Below are 23,651 nucleotides of genomic sequence, written 5' to 3'. Positions count from 1 at the left end.
TTTTTGTGAGAGGGGGGGGGGTTCAAAGACCCCAAACAGAACAAAGAAAAACAACTAGACCAGTCCTCTAAAGAGGGGAGCAGCAGCTATATCAGTGACAAGAATGTGTGCAATCTCAGCAGGGGTCGAATCAAAAGTATGCAATCTAAATGGGAGGTGTTGTCCTTTCTTTGCTAAATGATCAGCAGCAAAGTTTGCTTCCCTAGGAACATGACTCCAATATACTTGAGGAATTCGATTTGCATGGATCTTAATTTCTTCAACAAGGGAAGAGCACGGGTGGCCTGCAGGACATCTATGAGAGATAAATTTCAGAGCAGTAGTTGAATCAGATTCCATGATAACAATAGACTGAGTAAGATTAGAGGCAATTTTAAGACCATAGATTATACCCCAAAACTCAGCATGCATAATTGAGCAACTTCCAAGGTTACAAGAGAAGCCTTTCACGAAGCCTCCAAGATGGTTCCTAACAATTCCACCACATGCCGCATTATTTATATGCGCAAAAAGAGAGCCATCAACATTTAGTTTCACAACACCTTCGCTAGGGGGAGTCCAGCATATTGGACGATCATGCTTGGCACTATAGGTGCTTAACTGAGTCGTATTCCTTGTGAATCGGCTGAACTCATCACTTCGGGTTCGAATTTGAGCTAGGACTGAAGGTGCATGACTGTCTTTACTTTCGAAAATTAGCTTGTTGCGGAAGAACCAGATTGAGGATGTAGCGACACCAAAAATGCATTGCCAGTTGTTGTGTGCAGAAATGTTAGCTTTAATCCAATCATGCAAGCTTGAATTAAAGAAACCTTGTTTTCACATTGGGGGTAAAAAGGCATTCCAGATGCTAGACGCAAAAGCACAATCTCTTAGTACATGAAGTGTGGTTTCATTGTGATTGCTACATCTTGGACAGAGAGAGGAGTTTGATAAGTGACGACGCTGTCTCTCCGCGTTAGTTAGGATTGCATTATTAGTAACTAACCACAGAAAATGCCTGATATGTTCGGGTCATCTCCAACGCCAAACAAGTTCGAACAACACATACTCAAACATTATATTTAAGTATTTAACATAAATTTAGCATATTTACAGAAAATTATAATTTGGTGTTTACAGCAAAATATAATTCAATAGGTTTGTATATAAAACAACCTATTTCAGGCCACTAAAGTTGGACTTTGTCTGGATCGTATAGAGCAGTTTATTATGTCTAAAGAGTTTTCAAACTATTTACATAAATCATTAAATCCTTAAGCGGACTGTTGAAGTGAGATTAGAATCAAGATCCATATCTGAAAAAAATGCAAGTAGTTTTGCAATTCAGTGATAAAACATGTATCCATAGTCTCCAAAAAATAATTGTATAAATAATAAACTCTTAGCTAAACTAAATATTTACTTTTAATAATGGTGATAGAAATATATTCAAACACATTGATAATTAATTATAACTATCAAAACGTTCAAACTTTCAATTTTTATGAAATATAAGCGGAATGTTATCTAATTCAAAAAATTAAAGTCATAATAACAGATAAAAATACACTTAATTTTTTTTCCCATTGTATGAATTCTAAAACATACATTTTTCACTGATTTTGTAAATATGAAACAAACAAATATTATCTTCCATTTCATATGGTCCTGAAAATATAATTATGTAGACAAGATGCATCAAGTCTAAATCTTTCAAAGTATTTTGACATACAAAATATATCAAGCTAATAATTGCCAAACAAATCAATAAGTGCATGATCAATCCAATATTAATCCATATGATAACTTTGTTCAAATTCAATACTAAATTTATATCTAGTGTAAATACAAAAAAAATATTTAAATTGAAATTAAATTTCTTAAATGTCAAACTTAATTCATTTCAACACAATATTATATCTCAGGTAAAATTTTCTTTATAAAATATTTAATAAATTAGTAAATAACTAAGTAATTGATTTCAAAATACTAAAATCTAAATACAGATATAATATTTATTCATAGTCACAAACTATCTAAAAGAGAGATTTTTACTCTATAGGTTTTAGATCGGTTCTTTTGAGAATCTAATATCACAAACATAACAATAACTCTAATAAGTTAATCTTGACATCAATTAATATAATAAAACCTAATTACACAAAAATTTCAAATTTTATCTTACCCTAACAATAAATTTTTGAATTTATTAAACTCAAAATTACAAATATGACAAAAATTGAAGATATACGTAAGTATCAAGTTAAAGAGTTACTTTAATTTCTTAATATTTAGTAAGACTTGAATTAAAAGGTATTTTTTTTTAAAGTTTAGGCTATTTTAATAGGGTTGGAAAATAAAAACTGTTCTTGTTGAGTTTGGCTGATGTATAGCTCGTCCGTCGATGAATGTCTTCAAACTTCTCGTCGGGATGAGTTATACGTCGGTAAGGAGAGAACAAAAACCAATATAAAAGAGCTCAAATAATAAGTCATGATAACAAATGGAGTAGAAAAAGGAGTGGCAAAATAAATAAAGAAAGGTGGTAAGAATTTAATAGACGAAAGGGATGACATGAGGGGAAACATTTGAGTAGTGGTATTCAGTTATTAACCCTCCAAAACATTATAATTAAACTAGAAAATTAGAATTATAGAAGACAATAAGGATTTAAATAAAATGTAAGGTGTAACTATGATGATGAAGAGACTTGAAATCGAGAGTGACTCTCTAACTTGGGACATCTAGCAATCTCCGATGAGATTATAATTCCATTGCACACAGTCTCTAACATTGGCAAGAAGATCCGTTTTTATTATATTATTTGGACGGCAATCCATTTGTCGATAAACATGTTTCAACTTTCAACCGACTTGTTAGTGATTATTGAAATTTGGCAATATAAAAAATAATATAAATTAATTAAAATTTTTTGTACGTTGAATTTAAGAATATCGTAATAATTAAAGAGTGATGACTTATGATGAATTTTAAGAGTTACATTATTTGTATATATATATAGTCATATATAAAGTGATAATCTCTTATTGTGTATAACAAAAAAAGAAAACAAATTAACAAAATCTGAATAACAAAGTAAAATTACAAATCTTGTGCACTAATTAATTTAAAAGGAAAATTATGTAAAAATAAAAGTTTTTACTTAAAATTATGTGTTATATAATTTTTGTGGTTGATTTAAAAGGTTTATTAAATTAATCATTTATATAAAATACATAATAAAAATATAAAATATATATTTTTATATAAAATTTATTCTTTACAAAATAATATATATATATATAAACATAAATAATAATTAATTTAATAATTAATTTTTAATATATACATAGTATTTTTGTATATTTTTTTTTCCACATCAAGTGTAACAAAATAAAAATCATCTAACATAAAATGAGATTGGAGGCCATGGTGATGGATCGTGGAATTTGGGGACAGTGGCCGTTGGGTGGTCAGTGGAGAGATATAGTGTGATTGATGATGATGATGAGAAAAAGGAGGGGATGATCGTGGCGGCGGTGGTGGCGGATTGGCGATGATCCTCACGATGGTATTGAGATTGTTGATAATGATAACAATAGTGCGCATAGAGGGGTAAAAATTAGAAATATTTAAATGTTAGTCGACGGTTATAAAAATATAATTAAAATTTATTTTAAGCATTAGAAATAAAATAAAATAAAATTAAATATTAATACGAGCTTATCTTAAATATTTTTAATATTTAATAATATATTAACATGTAAATTGATCTTTAAATATAGTTTTTCTTTATTGGGTAGTAAATTAGTATTGTTACTTTGATTTGAATCTTTAAATTTGTTATAAAAAAATTTAAATGGACTAGATTTATTAGAACATCAAATACCCAAAATCACGATTCGAACATTATAGATGCGCCCATTATTGGAAACCACTAAATTAAAAATGTTCACAAACTATCAACTCATCCTAGGCAACTCCAGTACCTAAAATAGTGAACACGAATTTCACACACGTCAATCCAACACATGGGCAAGCCCAAATGAAAATAAGCCAAACCCAAAATGTCGCTCGGCCCACTTGCAGTGACTGAGCCCTGTAGAAGTTATTCCACTACTAGCTGAAAACACCCAAACTCAAGCATCAATTGGAAGCCGCCATCATTATAATTTATAAATCTTCATATAGAAAAGCCCTTACCAGAGCCCAAAAGAAAGTCATGTGTAAGAAGTAAATGATGATGATGAGACTTCAAATGGAGACCGACTTTCTAACTTGGGACACCCACGGATCACAAATTTCGGCAATGATTCGGAGATTATAATTCCTTTGCACACAGTCTCTAACATTGGCAAGTCCCACAAATAGAGTGAGGTTAAGTTGGGGAGTGTAATGATGGTGGAAGCAGCATCATCACTATCAGCACCACTGCTACTCGCTGCAAATATTTGTCTCAATGATCGACAACCCTCCACAGTTAATGTCTGCAGGTTTTGAAGTTGGGGCAATAACCCTGCTGTTACCAACGTTTCTATCCCATTGCAAGATGAGATCTCTAAGTGCCTGAGATGAGAGAAGACGGCATTTGGTTTGAGAGGCTGTGTTGTTGTATCAGTAACAGCAACATCTTCTTTACAAATGACTGTTAAGCTCTCCAAACCGTAAAGCTGCAAGGATTGAAGGTTGTTGAGATTACTGCAAAAGGAACAATTACCAAATGAACAAAGCACGCTCTTCATTTCTGTGCATCTCGCAATTTGAATGTTCTCCAAAGAAGAAGGAGTAATATTTGAGAGAGCATCACATAAACTTTTCCAACGGGGATTACATTCAATAAAGATTTTGGTAAGATCTTTTGGCAGCAAATGAGGGGATTCTTCGCAATCTAATAAATGTACAATTTGGTGGTCGTCACAACGTGGACCAGTATCATATTTAGATTCAAAAATCCATTCAGAGTTAGCGGTACTACCCAAATAGAGAAGATAAGATTTGGGTGCAGAACCTGTGTTCCATATACTTGCCACATAATTGTCATAGCTTTTGCAGTCATTAAAGCCGGCCACAAAATATTCAAGTGTGGTCAGCCCTTGTACATCCTCTATTTCCACATTTAGCAGAGCAGCTTTGAAGAGATCCAGATATTGCAATTTGGTCAGACCACGCAGCACCCTCCCTGATTCTAACCTCAACTTTTCATTGTAAGATAGATCAAGCCATGTCAAGTTTGTTAGCATTTCCAAGCCAGGAACTACCTCAACTTGAGTGTCTGAAATTACCAACCTTGACAATTTTTGAAGCCTTCCCAATGGAGGCACCTTTGCCAGAGCGTAACAGTGATGAAGAAGTAGAGAAACAAGACAAGTCAAGTCCGACAGGGAATCCGGCAGAGAGGTTAAACTGCGATTTTGAGATAGGTCAAGTATTGCTAGAGATTTCATGTGTGTGAAGAAGCATTCTGGGATGCTACTGATGCAATTATTACGGAGAATCAAGGTGGATAACCTTGGACACTTGGGTGATGTACCCGCTGGGATTTCTTCTATCTCATTTGTATCCAAAGAAACTAACTCCAAATCAGCACTCCATTCTTGCATGTTGGGTATTCCTGTCAATTTTTTACCACATCTCACTATGCACCTTTGAGATTCTTTCAATATATGACATGCCATATTTTTCACCGAATTCTGCATATTCCCAAAGCGAGGCAATAATGAATGGTCTTCAAGTTCATTCAATATGGTATGGCCTTCGTCAAAAATGTCGTTCAAACTCCTCCTTCCGTTTATGGCTCCACTGTCAACCAACATCATTATCATTTTATCATAGTCAAGGATTTCAAAGTATAATGCACAATGCAAGAAACTATTTTGCAAGCGAGTGTCCATCAGGTTATCATAACTCAGTTTTAATACTTGAAATACCTCTTCTTTCATCTCTTCCCCCATCTCCCCCCTCTCAAGTTTATTCAACGCATGTCTCCACTGATGAATGCTATCAATCCCCTTCATGGTTCTAGCCATTACACTGATTGCAAGAGGTAAACCATTGCATTCCCGTGCAATAAACATTGCAATTTTAAATATCTTATATCTATATGGTAAGGTAGCAGGTGTTCTGTGATCTTCACCAAGTTTTACAAGAAATAACTCCAAACCTTCACTGTCAGAGAGAAGATCCATTGTTATTATATTAAGTCTGGGGCAACCCATCTGTCGAAGCACATGTTTCAACCGACTTGTTGTAATCAATTTAGAACCATTGATTCTACAACGAGGGATTCCCACTTTTTCCAGATCAATGAATTTCCAAACATCATCCAAAATAAGCACCCATTTTCCTTTCTCTGATAACGCGGATGACAAATGTGCTGCTCTTGTTCTCTCATCATCATCACCATTAAGCTTTGCACCAATTCTTCTGGCGATATCTTCTTGAAGCTTCAAAATGCTATTATCACGGGACACCGTGACCCAAATGACGTGGTTGAAAGTTCCTTTCCTTATGATTTGAGTTTCCATATGAGTTGCAAGACATGTTTTACCCACCCCTCCCATTCCATGTATCCCAATCATCAATACTTTCTCGTCACCAACAAGCTCCCACATCTTCTTAACATTTTTCTCAAAATCTTTACCAACAAATTCATTTGACAACACCACAGGCTTTTTCTTCTTAAGCTCGCTCACTTGTGCAGTTAATTGCTGCATTTGCCCAAGATAGTGTGGATAGTTTTCATTGAAATAATGAACAGCTACCATAGCAAGATTCAAGCAATCACCAACTTCGTTTCTCAATTCTTGTAGTTCATTCAACCAATCATCAACTTGTGTCTTGCTCTGCTTGCCCTCAGACTTGAGCCACTCTAACTCTCCCTTAATGTCGTCTTCTTCAAAAGTTAAATCATGCAACAATTCATTTAACTTTTTAATCTCATCACTTACAAAACCATCATTGTTGCTTTGGGCCACCGCTGCTGACCCTATTACGTAAAGTTCAAATTTCAAACGCACATAAAAAAATTATAACATATGAACTTCTAATTCAATTTGAAATTTGTATAAAAATAAAACATAAACAAATAAAACTATAAAAGTCTATTCACTCATACTAAACTTACGTAGAATTACATCATTGAATTCTAACTTTTATATCCTACGTAAATATGATTTACCAATCAAATTATGATGAGATTAAGATTAAACCAAATCTATAATTATTGTGCCAAGTTTAATTTATCGACCATCTCCCTACTAAGGAGTAGTAGCAAACCACTCATCCCAAAAGCGTAACCTGATAGCACAATGTAACACTAATGGTCATATCTCTAATACTTTCTAAACTTCCATTGTACACATTGTACGCTTGGGCCATTGATTCCCTATACTTTCTTTTAACTAATATATAGTTATATAGATGTACACACTTTTGAGATTTACAATAGAAATAATATATTTTATTAGATTTCCGAAATTATGGTGGAAGAAACAGAAATCTGGTTAATGCTGAAATGATGCATGGGAGCAAGGGGTGCTTACCTCCAGGCAAGTTGATGGGTTGACTAATAATATTAATTGAATGCTGCATTAAACCTCCAAAGAAGGCATCAACTATTTCATGGTCATCATCTTCAGCAGCCACTTAATTGGTACAAACATGATGAGGCAGGAAAAGATCCAGTCAAGACTTTTATACTTCAACACAGTAGTTGGTAAAAACAAAACTAAAGCAATGACAGATAGATACATAACTATTTATAAATCAGAAATAATCATTAATGTTTCTCCTCTTTTCAATTTAAACTTTTGGAACAACTAATTTATAATGTAGTATCTTTGAGTGTACGAAGAAACATATATAAAGTATTCAATCGCTTAAATCCATGATGAATCAACTTAAAATAATTTCAAGAAACTACCACAGTATTATAAATTACCTTCCCCTGGATTCATTGGATTTGCAGTTTGTTGTGATTGTGGTTGTAAATGATTATCATTCGGTGAAGCAGAGCATATAGAGATACCTTTACCGGGAATCCGATCGACATGAGCTTTAATTCGAGAAACACCTCCACTGAACTGACGTCCACAGCGGTTGCACTTCCACGTTCGGTCTGCCTCTTTTGTAACTTGATTCCAGTAACGTTCTTCCTTCGGTCTCCCCATACCTGCTACTGTAACCGCTGCGTTTTTCTTCTTGAACCAAAGCTAATTAACTCTCTTAGAACAACAAAGTAAGTACACTCAGTAATTCATAAGTGTAACTTTTTATTTAAGTTAAGTTACAATATGGAAATTGAACGAGTAAACGCGTGTAAACGATAATATAATTGGTAAACTACTATTAATTAAACCTGCAATACCTCATGGCCGGCTATATTCTATTTAATTACTTTAAAACTACTCATGACAAGGACAAATACATGTTGCTGGGTTCAGCTGTTGATTATGTTGTAGAGTTCTGATATTATGATATTGTACGTTAGACTTTAGAGTTCTGATACTTGATATTGCATGCATATATACCAAATTTATTAAAATTTTTATTTTTTGTTTTATTTTATAGGTGATGATGAAAGTATATTCTTCAAATTTTAAATTTGTATTTCATTTTTGTTATTTTCATGCTTTGCAAGCATCTCTAATATAATCTGCTCAAATGAAATAAACATTTATACAAATTAAGAAAACGGCAAATAATAAATTAATAAGTAAATTGATACTCATGCATAGAGTTTATTCGCTAGATATTATTATTATTATTGAACTTAAGGCAGGCCTTTCTTTCACAATGCTACTACAGTACTACCCCTCCAGACTAGAAAATGGACATTTCAACCATAGATATATGCATATAGATATGATTAATCAACTCTTAATAACATATAAGAGACAATACTTGTTACGAGGAGTGCTAGGAAATCAATAAATTTTGTAATTTGTAGTAATCAATTAGTTATTATTGATATAGTTAATGGTATGAAATTATATCTAATGATGTGAGACTACTTACTTTTCTTTTGCTGGTTAAGTGCTGGCCAAATTTTAATAAAAATGCTAGTGCCTAGACTTTCTCTCTTATTAAGTAGCTTAGACATGTACGACGACATTTAAAATGGCTAAACTGATTTTTTATTTGAGTAATGCTACACATTCAAGTTTTTGTATGACTATTTTTTTTTGTTATCAAATATTTTGGAATCAAGTCTAATCAAGTTAAATAATAAAACTTTAAATAATACTTGCTATACTTTATTTTTATTATGTTAAATTAACTTAATTAGACTTGATTAATAAAAAGACTTAGATATGTAATATTATTTTTTTTAATTTATTATGTTATTAGAGGGAACATTTAACAGCAGGCTCCCTTGGAGCTTGGGCTGCTAGCAAATTTTATATTTAGTTTAGACTTGTTATGAACTCTTCTACTCTCACAAAAGTCAAAACTTAATACTGTCAACTGTATATGAATATAAATTTTATTATTTTATATCTACAGCTAAATATGTTGGAATTCACCATCTTGTATGTATTAACAAATTATTGGATGTAGATCTCAGTTATAACCACTGGGGCACATAAGACTTAAGAGGAGTGGTAATTGAGTATCACTTTTAGTTTCTTTTTTAATTAATGTTGTGATGAATATTCGGAAGCTCTGGTGATTTTCTTTAATTACTAAATATTTCCGTTATGAATGTCAAGATCATGAGTATAGAAGAGAACAATATTAATACGAAGACGCCATCACGAGATTCAAACAAATTAAATTAAACAGAAGGAAATTAAATGACAGAAATACAAACATTTGAATACAATCAATCTCTACTAAACCTTGAAGATACAGTATCCCAATGCCTACAAGGCTACAATTATCGACAACAAAAATGTTTGGTAACTAAAGAAAATCAGCTAAAAATAACCATAACTTGCCTTATTTAGCATTCATTAATTGTTGCATTTATTAATGAATGCTAAATAAGACAAGTTCTGACCGATTTTTTTGTCTTCCTAGTATCACCCCTTTCATAATTTGTGTAAAACTAAAAAAAAGTCGATGTATGAAGCCTAAAATAATACAAGTGCAGTAATAGAGTACGTAGTGTTGCAGCTGGTAGAGTGCAATAAGCATATTAAGGAGCTTATACAGATTCGATAACTACAACTTTTAGTTCAAGGAAATATTTTAGTAGTGGTATTCAGTTATTCACACTGCAAAACGTTATAATTAACCAAAAATTTACAATTCAATAATTTTCTATGGAATTTAAAAGCACGAGTATCATATGTGTCAAAAAGACATTGTTACTGTTGATATGATTTTCAACAATATATATGATGAGTAACTTACTAAATCAGCCAAATTGGTACCAAAAATATTTTTTTTGCTGACAAAAATATCTCTAAAATTTGATAAAAATAACCGAAGTTCAATTGTTTCAGTTTCTGCTAGTGAAAAATATTATAATTTGGTGTTTATGGCATAATATAATTCAATAGGTTTTATATATAAAATAAATTATTTTAAGTCTTCTATAATTTGATTTTTCATATTTAAAAAAGTGCATCAATATAATCTTTTATGTATTTTCTATCACTGGAATTCAACGTCGTTAGTGACGTGACTCAAATATTGTCATGCTAGACATATTAAGTTTTGACATTAAAAAGGATATTGAACGGAGTCATTTGCAGGTTATCACAAAAAACCCTTGTTATCTTGATTTGAAAATTTAAACTAAATTTGTTAAATATAGTTTTTTTTTATATTGGGTATTAAGTTAGTATTGTTATCTTGATTTGAATATTTAAATTTGTTATAAAAAAATTAAATGGACTAGATTTATTAGAACACCAAACACTCAAAATCCCCTATGGAACATAATAGATGTGTCAATTATTGTAAACCACTCAATTGAAAATGTTCACAACCTGTAACACACATGTTGATGTTGGACACAAATTTCACAGAGGGCTACACCTTAGTCAACAGAACACATGATAACGAAAAACAAAAGCTGCAAGCCCAAAGGCAAATAAGTCAAACCCCAAAATGTCGTTCGGCCCACTTTCAGTGACGGAGCCCTGCAGAAGTTATTCCATTACAAGCTGAATATAGAGATCATTATGTTACTACCTCTGAACCATAGAAGAGACCTTACCAGAGCCCAAAAGAAAGTCATGTAGAAGAAGTAAATGATGATGATGGGACTTGAAATGGAGACCGACTTACTAACTTGGGACAGCCTTTGATCTCCAATTTCGGCAATGATTCAGAGATTATAATTCCTTTGCACACAGTCTCTAACATTGGCAAGTCCCACAAATAGAGTGAGGTTTAAGTTGGGGAGTGTAATGACGGTGGAAGCAGCATCATCACTATCAGCACCACTGCTACCTGCTGCAAATATTTCTCTCAATGATTCACAACTGTTTACAATTAATGTCTGCAGGTTTTGAAGTTGGGGCAATAACCCTGCTGTTACCAACGTTTCTATCCCATCGCAATTCCAGATCTCCAAGTGCCTGAGTTGAGAGAAGACGGCATTTGGTTTGACAGGTTGTGTTGTTGTATCAGTAATAGCAACATCTTCTTTACAAATGACTGTTAAGCTCTCCAAACCGTAAAGCTCCAAGGATTGAAGGTTGTTGAGATTACTGCAAAAGGAACAATTACCAAATGAACAAAGCACGCTCTTCATTTCTGTGCATCTCTCAATTTCAATGTTCACCAAAGAAGAATGAGTAATATTTGACAGAGCATCACATAAACTTTCCCAACGCGGATTACATCCAATGGAGATATTGGTAAGGTCTTTTGGCAGCAAATGGGGGGATTCTTCGCAATCTAATAAATGTACAATTTGGCGGTATTCACCACCTGGACCAATACGAGCATCAGATTCAAAAATTCTTTCAGAGTTATCGATACTACCGAAATAGAGAAGATAAGATTTGGGTGCAGAACCTGTGTTGCATATACCTGCCACAAAATTGTGATAGCTTTTGATGTCATTAAAGCCGCCCAGAAAATATTCAAGTCTGGTCAGCCCTTGTACATCCTCTATTTCCACATTTGACAGAGTTGTGTCGAAGAGATTCAGATATTGCAAATTGGTCAGACCACGCAGCACCCTCCATGATTCCAACCTCAACTTTTTATTGAAAGATAGATCAAGCCATCTCAAGTTTGTCAGCATTTCCAAGCCTAAAACTACCTCAATTTCAGTGTCTGACATTATCAACGTTGACAATTTCTGAAGCCTTCCCAATGGAGGCACCTTTGCCAGAGCATCACATCCACGAAGCAGTAGAGAAACAAGACAAGTCAAGTCCGACAGGGAATCCGGCAGAGAGGTTAAACTGCAATTGTAAGATAGGTCAAGTATGGCTAGAGATTTCATGTGTGTGAAGAAGCATTCTGGGATGCTACTGATGCAATTATTACTCAGAATCAAGGTGGATAATCTTGAACAATTGGGTGATGTACCCGCTGGGATTTCTTTTATCCTGTTTGTATCCAAAGAAACTATGTCCAAATCAGCAGTCCATTCCTGCAGGTGAGATATTCCTGTCAATTCTTTACCACAGCTAACTATCAGCCTCTGAGATTCTTTCAATATCTGACAAGCCATATTTCTTACTGAATTCTGCATATTCCCAAAGGGAGGCAATAATGAATGGTCTTCAAGTTCATCCAGTATGGTACCGCCTTCGTCAAAAATGTCGTTCAATCTCCTCCTTCCATTTATGGCTCCACTGTCAACCAGCATCATTATCATTTTATGATAGCTGAGGATTTCAAAGTATAATGCACAATGCAAGAAACTATTTTGCATGGATTTATGTGTTAAATTATCATAGCTCGCTTTTAATACTTGAAATACCTCTTCTTTCATCTCTCCCCCCATCTCCCCTCTCTCAAGTCTATTCAACGCATATCTACACTGATGAATTCTTTGAATCCCTTTCATGGTTCTAGCCATTACACTGATTGCAAGCGGTAAACCACCGCATTCCCATGCAATATTCCATGCATTAGGAGGTAAGTGTGTTTTGTGATATTCACCAAGTCTTAAAAGAAATAACTCCAAACATTCCCCGTGAGAGAGAGGATACATTCTTATTATATTACTTGTGGGGCAATCCATTTGTCGAAGCACATGTTTCAACCTACTTGTTATAATCAATTTAGAGCCATTGATTCTACAACGAGGGATTCCCACCTTTTTCAGGTCAATAAATTTCCAAACATCATCCAAAATAAGCACCCATTTTCCTTTCTCTGATAATGCGGATGACAAATGTGCTGCTCTTGTTCTCTCATCATCATCTCTATTAAGCTTTGCACCAATTCTTCTGCCAATGTCTTCTTGAAGCTTCGAAATGGTATAATCACGAGACACAGTGACCCAAATGACGTGGTTGAAGGTTCCTTTCCTTATGATTTGAGTTTCCATATAAGTTGCAAGACATGTTTTACCCACCCCTCCCATTCCATGTATCCCAATCATCAATACTTTCTCGTCACCAACAAGCTCCCACATCTTCTTAACATTTCTCTCAAAATCTTTACCAACAAATTCATTTGACAACACCACAGGCTTTTTCTTCTTAAGCTCGCTCACTTGTGCAGTTAATTGCTGCATTTGCCCAAGATAGTGTGGATAGTTTTCATTGAAATAATGAACAGCTCCCATAGCAAGATTCAAGCAATCACCAACTTCGTTTCTCAATTCTTGTAGTTCATTCAACCAATCATCAACTTGTGTCTTGCTCTGCTTGCCCTCAGACTTGAGCCACTCTAACTCTCCCTTAATGTCGTCTTCTTCAAGAGTTAAATCATGCAGCAATTCATTTAACTTTTTAATCTCATCATTTACAAAACCACAATTGTTGCTTTGGGCCACTGCTGCCGACCCTATTACGTGAAGTTCAAATTTCAAACTCACATTAAAAATTTATAAAATATAAACTTCTAATTCAAGGTGAAATTTGTATAAAAATAAAACATAAACAAATGAAACCCATACTAAACTTACTTAGAATTACATCCTTTGATTCTAACTTTTATATTCTACTAAATTTAATTTAACAACCAAATTATGATGAGATTAAGATTAAACCAAGTCTATAATTATTGTGCCAAGGTAAATCTATCGATCAAAACTTTTTAATTTAATAAAATTTCACCCAATTATCTTCACTTTCTAAATCTGGATTTATAGACATAACAAGTCTCAACAATATTTACATGCCTCATTCAAAGAAAGAGGTCGACACACTACATAAAATATGCCCTGCTCCTAGGGTTTCTGTGCTCTGCTAGGGTTTTAGAGTAATACTAAAATTGCTAGTCAATTTATGTCAAGTGCCTCAGGTTTTATAATAGTAGCCAATGCTACCCCTCTAAATACACAAGAGGGAGTGAGTGATGCAGAAGTGAATCAGGTGATTTCGTACGCTGATGAAGATATCCAAGAAGGGATCAAAAAATGCTCTAAAAATTTAGTTGGAAGACTCCTCGCTGACAGACAATTCAGCGGAGGAACATTGGAGGCAGCCCTCTATGCCATTTGGTCTCAACCAGAGGGTTTTAAAATTTTAGAGTATGGAGGTAATCTTTATCAATTCTCTTTTGAAAAAGAGATTGATGCTCTGCGAATAGAAAAGGGAGCTCTGTGACTGTTCAAGAATTATATTCTTAATCCGAAATAATGGAGGGAGAATTTTTCGATCTGTGATATAGAATTTACCATTGTACCCATCTGAATTCAGATTTGGAGCCTTCCAGAGCAGTGCAAAACAAAAGGTCTGGGAAGGAGGATAGGAGAGATCTTAGGGGAGGTGATAGATGTTGATATTTTCTCTATAAGGAATAAGGAGGGAAGACTACTAAAAATTAAGGTCAAGCTTGATATTACAAAGCCATTGAGAAGAGTGCTAAAAATCTCTAGCAGCAATAACATAATTACTGAGCTTCAACTCAAATACGAACGCATTGGTAATTTTTGTTACTGTTGTGGGAGTATTGGACATGAAATCAAAAATTATCAACAAAACTTGGAGAATATAGGGAGGATGGCTCCGAGCAGACCAATTTGGTAGAAGAGTGAAAGATGAAAAAGAAAATCGGAATCCAAAAAGCAATAACAACAACAGACATGAAAAAGGCAAAAAACAGAAGATAGTATCTGTTAATTTAATGTTGGAATTTGCAGATCTCTCTGTCCAAGATAGAAGTTCACAAAAAAGGAAAGAGGAGAACGAGGCTCACAACTCTTGCAGGGTCCTAACTGGTAAGGAAAATGAAAGAAGAGAGACTGAAGTAGTAAAAGGAGTGGAGGTTATAAGGGGTGGGGGAGAAGAAAAAAGCATAATTGCAAATCAGAACAAAATGGAAGAGATAACTTTCTCCATTGGGGTGGCGGAGGCGAAGGGAGAGAAAGAGAATCCAAAAAAATTGAAAATGAAACAAATAGCTAGAAGGAAAAATTCGTATAGTACAATCTCAGGGAGTAAAAGGAGGATGAAAGGGAGCAGCGGTATAGCTAGCTATAAGAAATAGTGCTCGAAGAAAATGGCTGAATCAGAACAGGAAGCGGGTGCCACCCAACAATTGGCACCCAAGGAGGTATGAAGATGATGATGTGGAATTGTCGAGGTTTAGAGAAACTCTTGACAGTTCACAACATCAGAGGGATTAATAAATCCCATTCCCCTGATGTATTATTTTTATCCGAAACAAAAAATAATATCTTGACTGCGAAAGGAGTGTCGCGGAGGATAGGTTTTCAGTCTTACTTTACAGTGAACCCTACTGGAATGGCGGGAGGTTTGGTCGTGACATGGAAAGAGGAAGTTAAAGTACAAATTTTGAACCATGATACGTTCTTCATTCACTTTATCATGGAAAGACAACATGAGGGTAGAAAATGGGAAGTTATTGGTGTTTACTTACACACTGATGAGGCTGGAAGAGATGAGCAATACACAAAATTACTGCAGATTATGGTGCATGGGGGAGACCGAGTGTTAGTAATTGGGAATTTCAACGCTATCAGAACGTATCATGAGAAAGAGGGTGGTAGAGCTAAATCAGATGCCTCCATCCAAAAGTTCAATGATTTCATTAATGCGGGAGGATTGGTGGACATGGGGTTTGAAGGAGAAAATTTTACTTAGAATAATAGGCAGTTTGGAGGTAATTTTATACAGGAAATGCTAGACAGACCTCTTGTTTCAATGGCATGAAGGTCTGAATTTTCTGATGCCTTTGTCAAACACCTAGATGACTTAGGCTTGGATCATAAGGCATTGCTATTATGCTCACACAAGAAAGAAAGGAGATATAAAAGAATATTTCGATTTCAAGAACGATGGTGTGAGAATGAAGAGGTTGTCAATTTAATCAAGCAAGTTTGGAGGCACGAGGTAGTGGGGTTAGCAATGTTTAAATTGGCTGGGAGGTTAAAATTTTGCAGGCACAAGCTAGTGGAGTGGCAAAGAACCTCTAATTCCAATTCAAATTTAAAAATCATGAGCCTTAAGGAGAAGATATCAAATGAAACAAACAAGGGACAGCTTGGAAATGGAGCAATAATTCGTATTTGGAAGTTGAACTTGAGAAAGTTTTTGAGCAAGAAGAAAGATACTGGAGAGAAAAATTCCGAGTACAATGGTTGAAATAGCGGGATAAAAATACGAAATTCTTCTACTCCAAGTTTCAAGCTAGGAATAGAAGGAATAAAATTAAAGAGCTTAGAGATGAGGATGGGGAGACGGCATCGGATGTGATGGGCATTGCTGAAATCGCTCAATGGTATTTTGAAAAACTTTTCTCAATCAGCTTTTCTAAAGATCCTACTGAAGAGTTACAACGAATGCTTAGGAAAATAACAGCAGCAATAAACCAAACTCCGATAAGGCCTATTTCAGAAAAAGAAGTCAAATCAGTTGTGTTTTCAATTAACCCTTTTTCAACCTCGGGTGAAGATGGTTTCACGGCTAAATTCTTTCAATATTTTTGGGAGACTATCAAAGGAGATGTGGCCTATGCAGTTAAGAGTTTTTTCGGTGGACGTATAGTACTAAATGCTTTCAATCATACCAATATATGCCTAATTCCTAAGGTGCATGATATTAATTCTTTGAAATAGATTAGACCTATAAGCTTTAGCACTGTAGCTTATAAAATTATGTTGAGTTAAAAAATTAACTAACATAATTGATGATGACAAACATTAGTTTATTGGACTAATTATCCAATTAGATTTATTCACTTTGTTTAAGTGATGCATACCAAAGAAATAATACTACAGCAGCCTAAGAGGATGGAGATCAAACCAGAAACAAAAATGGGCTATAAATCACTTAAAGCCCAAATTGATTGAGCAAAGAAATCACTTAGGCTGATCAGGATGAAAGCCAACCCAAGCCTGAATGGAAGTTCACTAAAGCTCATTCCTCCAAGTTGTTGCCTCCAAAGCAACGTTCACTTTTTCTTTTTCGGTCAGAACTCAGAGAAGTGAGAGAAAGCTTCGTTCCTAAGTCTTTCATCAAAGAAGAAAAGAAAGAGAAAGGCTAACAAAAAAGGTTGAGGTCTAATCACCCAAATCCATCCATCTTAGGCTAAAGCAGAAGTTAAAGGTAACTTATTTCCTCTTGCATGCATCGTACTTTTTTCTCCTCTTCCCCAACTCTTTGCCACTCCAATTTGGGATAAATGGAGAAATTGACTTCTGTTAACCACTGTTGTAAATCAATGGTCAAATTTGTTTCTTGGAGACAAAGTAGCAACTTAAGGGTTCAGATGTGGGATTTCCATTGAAAACTTTTTCTTTTTTGCTTTCCTGGGGCTTTTGGTCAAGCAAGAGAAAGTCAGATCAAAATGTCTAATTTGAGGATTAATGAAAGAAAGTGAAAAGGTAAGTTAGTAGCACACAGCTCGAGGAGTTGACTTGGAAGAGATGATCTCAGCAACATGCAAGGAGATACAAAAGAAAATTGTTCATCCTTCAGAAGCAAAGGAGAGAGAACCAGTGTTTTGAGGTTTATGTTCTAAGAAGAGTTCTCTGAAGAAGTTCATCAACTTGGTCAGTGCTTCCTAGTCAAAGGAGCATTCCGCCAGAATGAGGAACTAAATCAGAGGTAACAAATCTGGTTCATCACATAGCAAAGAGGATGTTGAAGCATTAATCTCCTTTATATTTTACAGATTTTAATTTTCTTTTCAATATTTATCTTTCTGTAATTTCTTGAGGTAAAAGAATGAATGAGAGAGTTCTTGAAAGAGCCTAAGAGTGGGAAGAGGCAGAGAGAAACACTTGAGTGAAAAGCCTAGAGTGATTTCAGATTTCTTTCGGTTGATTCTGTGTCTTGTATCTTGTACTAGTGAGGTACCCATTTCTTAGTTGGGTAAGCACTAAGAGTGAAGAGTTAGGTATTAGCATAGCCAAGTCAAGTTAGGTTAGAACTTGATAAGAAAAGGATTGTGTCAATCATGTGAAATTGGTGTATGTAATACTTTAACTATAGTGGAAATTCCACCACTGTTGTGGTGGAGACTGGATGTAGGTTGCATTGCACAAGGCAACTGAACCAGGATACATGATAGTGTCAGCTTCTCTCTTCCCTACTCTGTTCTATTTTTTGATATTCATGAGACAAAACTAAATTGTCTCATAAATTTTTCGCTGCTGAGTTCAAACAGATTCAGATTGAAAGTTTATAAGGTAAGCCTTATATCATTAAAGTAAAAGAAGGTCATAGATTCAACCCCCCATTGTCTAAGCTTTCTACAACCTTCAAATTATTTCAAAGATAATTGTACACAGATTGCAACCAGTTATGCACAGGGTTATTAGCGACTCACAAAGTGCCTTTGTAAAAGGAAGACTTATTAGTGACAATGTTTTGATAGCCCATGAATTTATACACTCTCTGAAGAACAAAAGATATGGAGATTATGAATTTGCTTTGAAACTTGACATGAGCAAAGCGTTTGACCGGGTTGAATGGAATTTTGTCTGGGCCATGATGGAGAAACTGGAATTTTGTAAAAAGTGGGTGGATTGGATTAAGGAACTAATGACTACGGTTTCCTATTATGTTACTGTGGACGGTGCACCTCATGGTTATTTTAGACCATGTAGAGGATTGCGACAAGGCGATCCTCTTTTTCCTATCTCTTTTTATTCTGTGCAGATGGTCTATCCCATCTGCTCCACAGAGGAGAATAGAGCCTAGAGTTTTCTGGGTTGAGACTTAATCGTAGATGTCCTAAAGTCAGCCACTTATTTTTTGCAAATGACTCAATTTTGTTCAGTAAGACTACGGTTCAGGACTGCCAGAGTTTACTCCGGGTCTTATGTAACTATGAAAAGATTAGTGGACAAACAATTAACTTGGACAAGTCTTTAATCTTTTTTAGCAAGAACATACCCACCCAAACCCGAGATATGTTATCTGAATTACTACATGTTCCACACGTGGGTAACCAGAATTGATACTTGGGCTTGCCGGCTATAGTGCAGAGGTAAAAAAAATCCACCTTTAATTACATCAAGGTTAAAGTACTACAGAAACTGCAACATTGGAAACGGACTCTACTATCATCGAGTGGAAGGGAGGTTCTTATTAAGGCGGTGGCCACAACAGTGCCTATTTACACTCTCAGTTACTTTAAACTCCCGGAAACACTAATAGAAGATATACAAAGAGCCATCTTGCATTTTTGGAGGGGCAAAAAAGGATCGGAAAGGAGAATGCAATGGATTGGGTAGCGGATTACTTGTAGGCCCAAGAGCCAAGGGGGTCTCAATTTCAAAGATCTTAAAGCTTTCAACCTTGCAATGCTAGCCAAGCAACGTTGGAGACTGCTTACATGAACAAACTCTCTAATCTTTAGGGTATACCAAAGTAAATATTTCAAAGACTCCAATTTTTTCAGCATAGAAGTTGGCAACAACCCATCTTGGGGATGGAGGAGTGTAGTAGAGGGCAAAAAAGTTCTGAAAAAGGTATCCTATGGAGGGTGGGCAATGGTTCAGATATCAGAATAAGAGAAGATTCATGGGTGCATGATTATCTGTCTATTACTCCTAATACAGAGACTAATTCAGAGCACAATCCTACATGGGTTCCAGACCTAATTTTACCAAACAGAACATGGAACCAGATACTAATACAAGAACTATTCAGACCAGAAATTACAGAGGCTATCATAAACATTGAAATCCAACAAGGTGATGATGAGGTTACCTGGCTGAAGGAGAAAAATGGATGCTATTCAATAGCATCTGGGTACCAGCTAGCGTTCCAATTCTTCCACCCACAGTAGAGTTCTCGCCGGAACAGTGTCGAAATAAGCAACTATGGTCTGATATTTGGAACATCAAATGCCAACCCAAGATTAAAATTTTTCTCTGAAAAATTATGCACAAAGGCCTACCTGTCCAACAACGGCTAAGTGAAAGACTTTCATCTATGAGTCCATTATGTCAGTGATGCAACTGATCCCCTGAAACTGTTGCTCATTGCCTCTGGATGTGCACAGATGCTGCTAAGGCTTGGGAAATCACTAATCTACCTGTTTCAGCTTTAATTGAAGAACCATGGATTTGGTGGAGTGAGCTTGACAAAAATCTGAAGTTTGGAAGCAATTTGACGAAGAAGAAGGAGCTTGCAGCAAATGTACTATGGTAGATTTGGAAGGCCCGGAATGAGACTCTATTCAAAAACCAGAGACGCCATCCTCTTCAAATTGTTGATGCTGCTCGCCACGGCATGGAAGAAGACCGACACCTTCCTTGACTACCCTTTCCTGAAGATCTCCTTCACCTTCTAGTTACTTTACCTTTTGGTTTCCTTTTGTTGAGTTAAAAAATTAACTAAATTAATTAATGATAACAAATATTATTTTATTGGGCTAATTAACCAATTAGTATTGATTATTTCTGATTAAATGTTGCAGGCCAAAATTCATTGTTGCAGCAGCCCAATATGGAACAAGCTGAATCTATCCTTGTGGGCAACAATTTCAATCAAAGCCCAGTTGCAAATAACAAAGAAATCAAACGGCCTGAATGAAAAGAACCAACCCAAGTCCGAATTCAGCTCTCAAGTCAATCCCTCCAATTTGCTTCCAGTAAAACAATGTTCACCTTTTTCTTCTTCGATCAGAATTCAGAGAAGTAAGAGATAGCTTTGTTCCTAAGTCTTTTCATCAAAGAAGAAAAGAAAGAGAAAGGTTAAGCAAAAGATTGAGGTCTAATCACCAAAGTCAACCCATCTTAGGCTAAGGCAGAGGCCAAAGGTAACTTATTTCCTCTTGCATGCATATTGCTTTCTTCTCCTCTTCCCCAACTTTCTGTCACTCCAAATTGGGATAAATGAAGAAAGTAATCTCTATTAAGCTCTGCTGCAAATCTATGGTCAAATTTGTGTCTTGGAGACCAAGTAGTATTTCAAGGGTTCAGATCTGGTTTACCATTGAAAGACTGTTTCCCTTTGCTTCCTTGAGGCTTTCAGTCAAGCAAGAGAAAGTCAGACTCAAATTTCTAATTTGGGGATTAACTAGAAAAGTGATGTGGTAAGTTGGTAGCACACAACTCAAGGAGTTGACCTAGGAGAGAGCAACTCAGCAACATGCAAGGAGATACAAAAGACAATTTGTTCATCATTCTGAAGAAAATGAGAGATAACCAGTTTTTGAGGTTCATGTTCTGAGAAGAGTTCTCTGAAGAAGTTCATCAACTTAAACAGTGCTTCCTAGTCAAAGGAACATTCTGCCAGAATGAGGAACTAAATCAGAGGCAAGCAAATCTGGTTTATCACATAGCAAAGAGGCTGTTGAAGCATCAATCTCCTTCATGTTTTACAGATTGCGATTTTCTTTTTAATGTTTATCTTTCTGTAATTTTTTTAGGTAAAAGACAGAATGAGAGAGCTCAAGTAAAAGCCTAAGAGTGGAAAGAGGTAGAGTGATACACTTGAGTGATTTCAGATTTCTTTAGATTGATTCTGTGTCTTGTATCTTGTACCAGTGAGGTACCCCTTTCTTAGTTGGGTGAGCACTAAGAGTGAAGAGTTAGGTATTAGCATAACCAAGTCAAGTTAGGTTAGAACTTGAGAGTGAAAGGATTGTGTCAATCCTGTGGAATTGATGTATGTAATACTTTAACTATAGTTGAAATTCCACCACTGTTGTGGTGGAGACTGGATGTAGGTTGCATTGCACAAGACAACCGAACCAGGATACATGATGGTGTCAGCTTCTCTCTTCTCTTCTCTGTTCTGTTTTCTGATATTCATGAGACAAAATGAAATTGTCTCATAAATTTTTCGCTGCTGAGTTCAAACAGAATCAGACTGAAAATTTGTTTTAAAGGGTTATTTCATTAAAATTAAAAAAAGTTATATTGAATTAGGCTATTATGACTTAAGTTGGACCATTCCACCTTTACCTTGGTTGTACTGTTCATTTTTGGACCACCCATTTCATTCAATGAAATCAATTTTATTTTGAAAAAAAAAATATAGATTTATACATACTATCTCCCTTTGTTATTTATGCTTGAGAATTTAACTGGAATAATTTAATTAATATATAGGTACATTGATGTTGATGTACACACTTTTGAGATTTAAAAAAGAAATAATATATTTTATTAGATTTCCCAAATTATGGTGGAAGAAATAGAAATCTGGTTAATGCTGAATTGATGGGAACAAGGGGAGCTTACCTCCAGGCGAATTGATGGGTTGACTAATAATATTAATTGAATGCTGCATTGAACCTCCAAAGAAGGCATCAACCATTTCATGATCATCATCTTCAGCAGCCACTTAATTGGTACAAACATGATGAGGCAGGAAAAGATCCAGTCAAGACTTTTATACTTCAACACAAGTAGTTGATAAAAACAAAACTAAAACAATGACATATAGATACATAACTATTTATAGATCAGAAATAATCATTAATGTTTCTCCTCTTTTCAATTTATACTTTTGGAACAAGTAATTTATGATGTAGTATCTTTAAGTGTATCAAGAAACATATATAATTATACAATCGCTTAGATCCATATTGAATCAACTTAAGTTTTTAGCACAAACAATTTCATAAAACTCTCACAGTATTATGAATTACCTTCCCCTGGATTCATGCGATTTGCAATTTCTTGTGATTGCGGTTGTAAATGATTATCATCCGGTGAAGCAGAGCATATAGAGATACCTTTCCCCGGGATCCGATCGACATGAGCTTTAATTCGAGAAACACCACCACTAAACTGACGTCCACAACGGTTGCACTTCCACGTTCCGTCTGCCTGTTTTGTAACTTGATTCCAGTAACGTTCTTCCTTCGGCCTCCCCATACCTGCTAGCTTAGTGTAACCGCTGCGTTTTTCTTACTAAAACAAAGCTGATTAACTCTCTAAGAACAACAAAGTAAGTAGACTCAATAATTCATAAGTATACTTTTTTGGAAATTGAACGAGTAAACAACATTTAAACGATATAATTGCCAAAGTAAACTACTATTAATTAACAAACCTGCAATACCTCATGGCCGGCTATATTCTATTTAATTAATAATTACTTTAAAACTATTTATACAAATTAAGAAGGCGGCAAATAATAAGTTAAGTAAATTGA

At 35.0% G+C, this 23,651-nt stretch overlaps 1 protein-coding gene across 5 annotated transcripts; it reads right to left on the bottom strand.

Annotated features, from left to right (window-relative positions):
* Window positions 1-3,919: 3,919 nt before the first annotated feature.
* On the bottom strand, window positions 3,920-23,373 carry LOC107486502 (probable disease resistance protein At5g43730). 5 transcript variants are annotated; one of them, XM_052260973.1, is made up of 4 exons: window positions 23,143-23,373; window positions 22,733-22,834; window positions 13,419-13,908; window positions 3,920-6,477 (listed from the first exon to the last, which is right to left on the bottom strand). In XM_052260973.1, exons 1-4 carry the CDS (start codon window positions 23,369-23,371, stop codon window positions 4,203-4,205), a joined length of 3,096 nt encoding a protein of 1,031 aa, XP_052116933.1. In that variant the 5' UTR covers window positions 23,372-23,373; the 3' UTR covers window positions 3,920-4,202. The 5 variants fall into 5 exon arrangements, with proteins under 5 accessions (XP_052116933.1, XP_052116931.1, XP_052116932.1 ...); XM_052260971.1 differs by lacking the exon at window positions 13,419-13,908 and adding an exon at window positions 7,524-7,577 and having other exon boundaries at window positions 3,920-6,967; window positions 22,787-22,834; XM_052260972.1 differs by lacking the exons at window positions 13,419-13,908; window positions 22,733-22,834; window positions 23,143-23,373 and adding exons at window positions 7,524-7,625; window positions 7,922-8,373 and having other exon boundaries at window positions 3,920-4,105; window positions 4,186-6,967.
* Between the last annotated feature and the right edge of the window lie 278 nt (window positions 23,374-23,651).

Source organism: Arachis duranensis, chromosome 4 (assembly GCF_000817695.3).
Source record: "Arachis duranensis cultivar V14167 chromosome 4, aradu.V14167.gnm2.J7QH, whole genome shotgun sequence".
Lineage (NCBI taxonomy): Eukaryota > Viridiplantae > Streptophyta > Magnoliopsida > Fabales > Fabaceae > Arachis > Arachis duranensis.
This window is presented reverse-complemented; position numbering and strand designations above follow the sequence as displayed.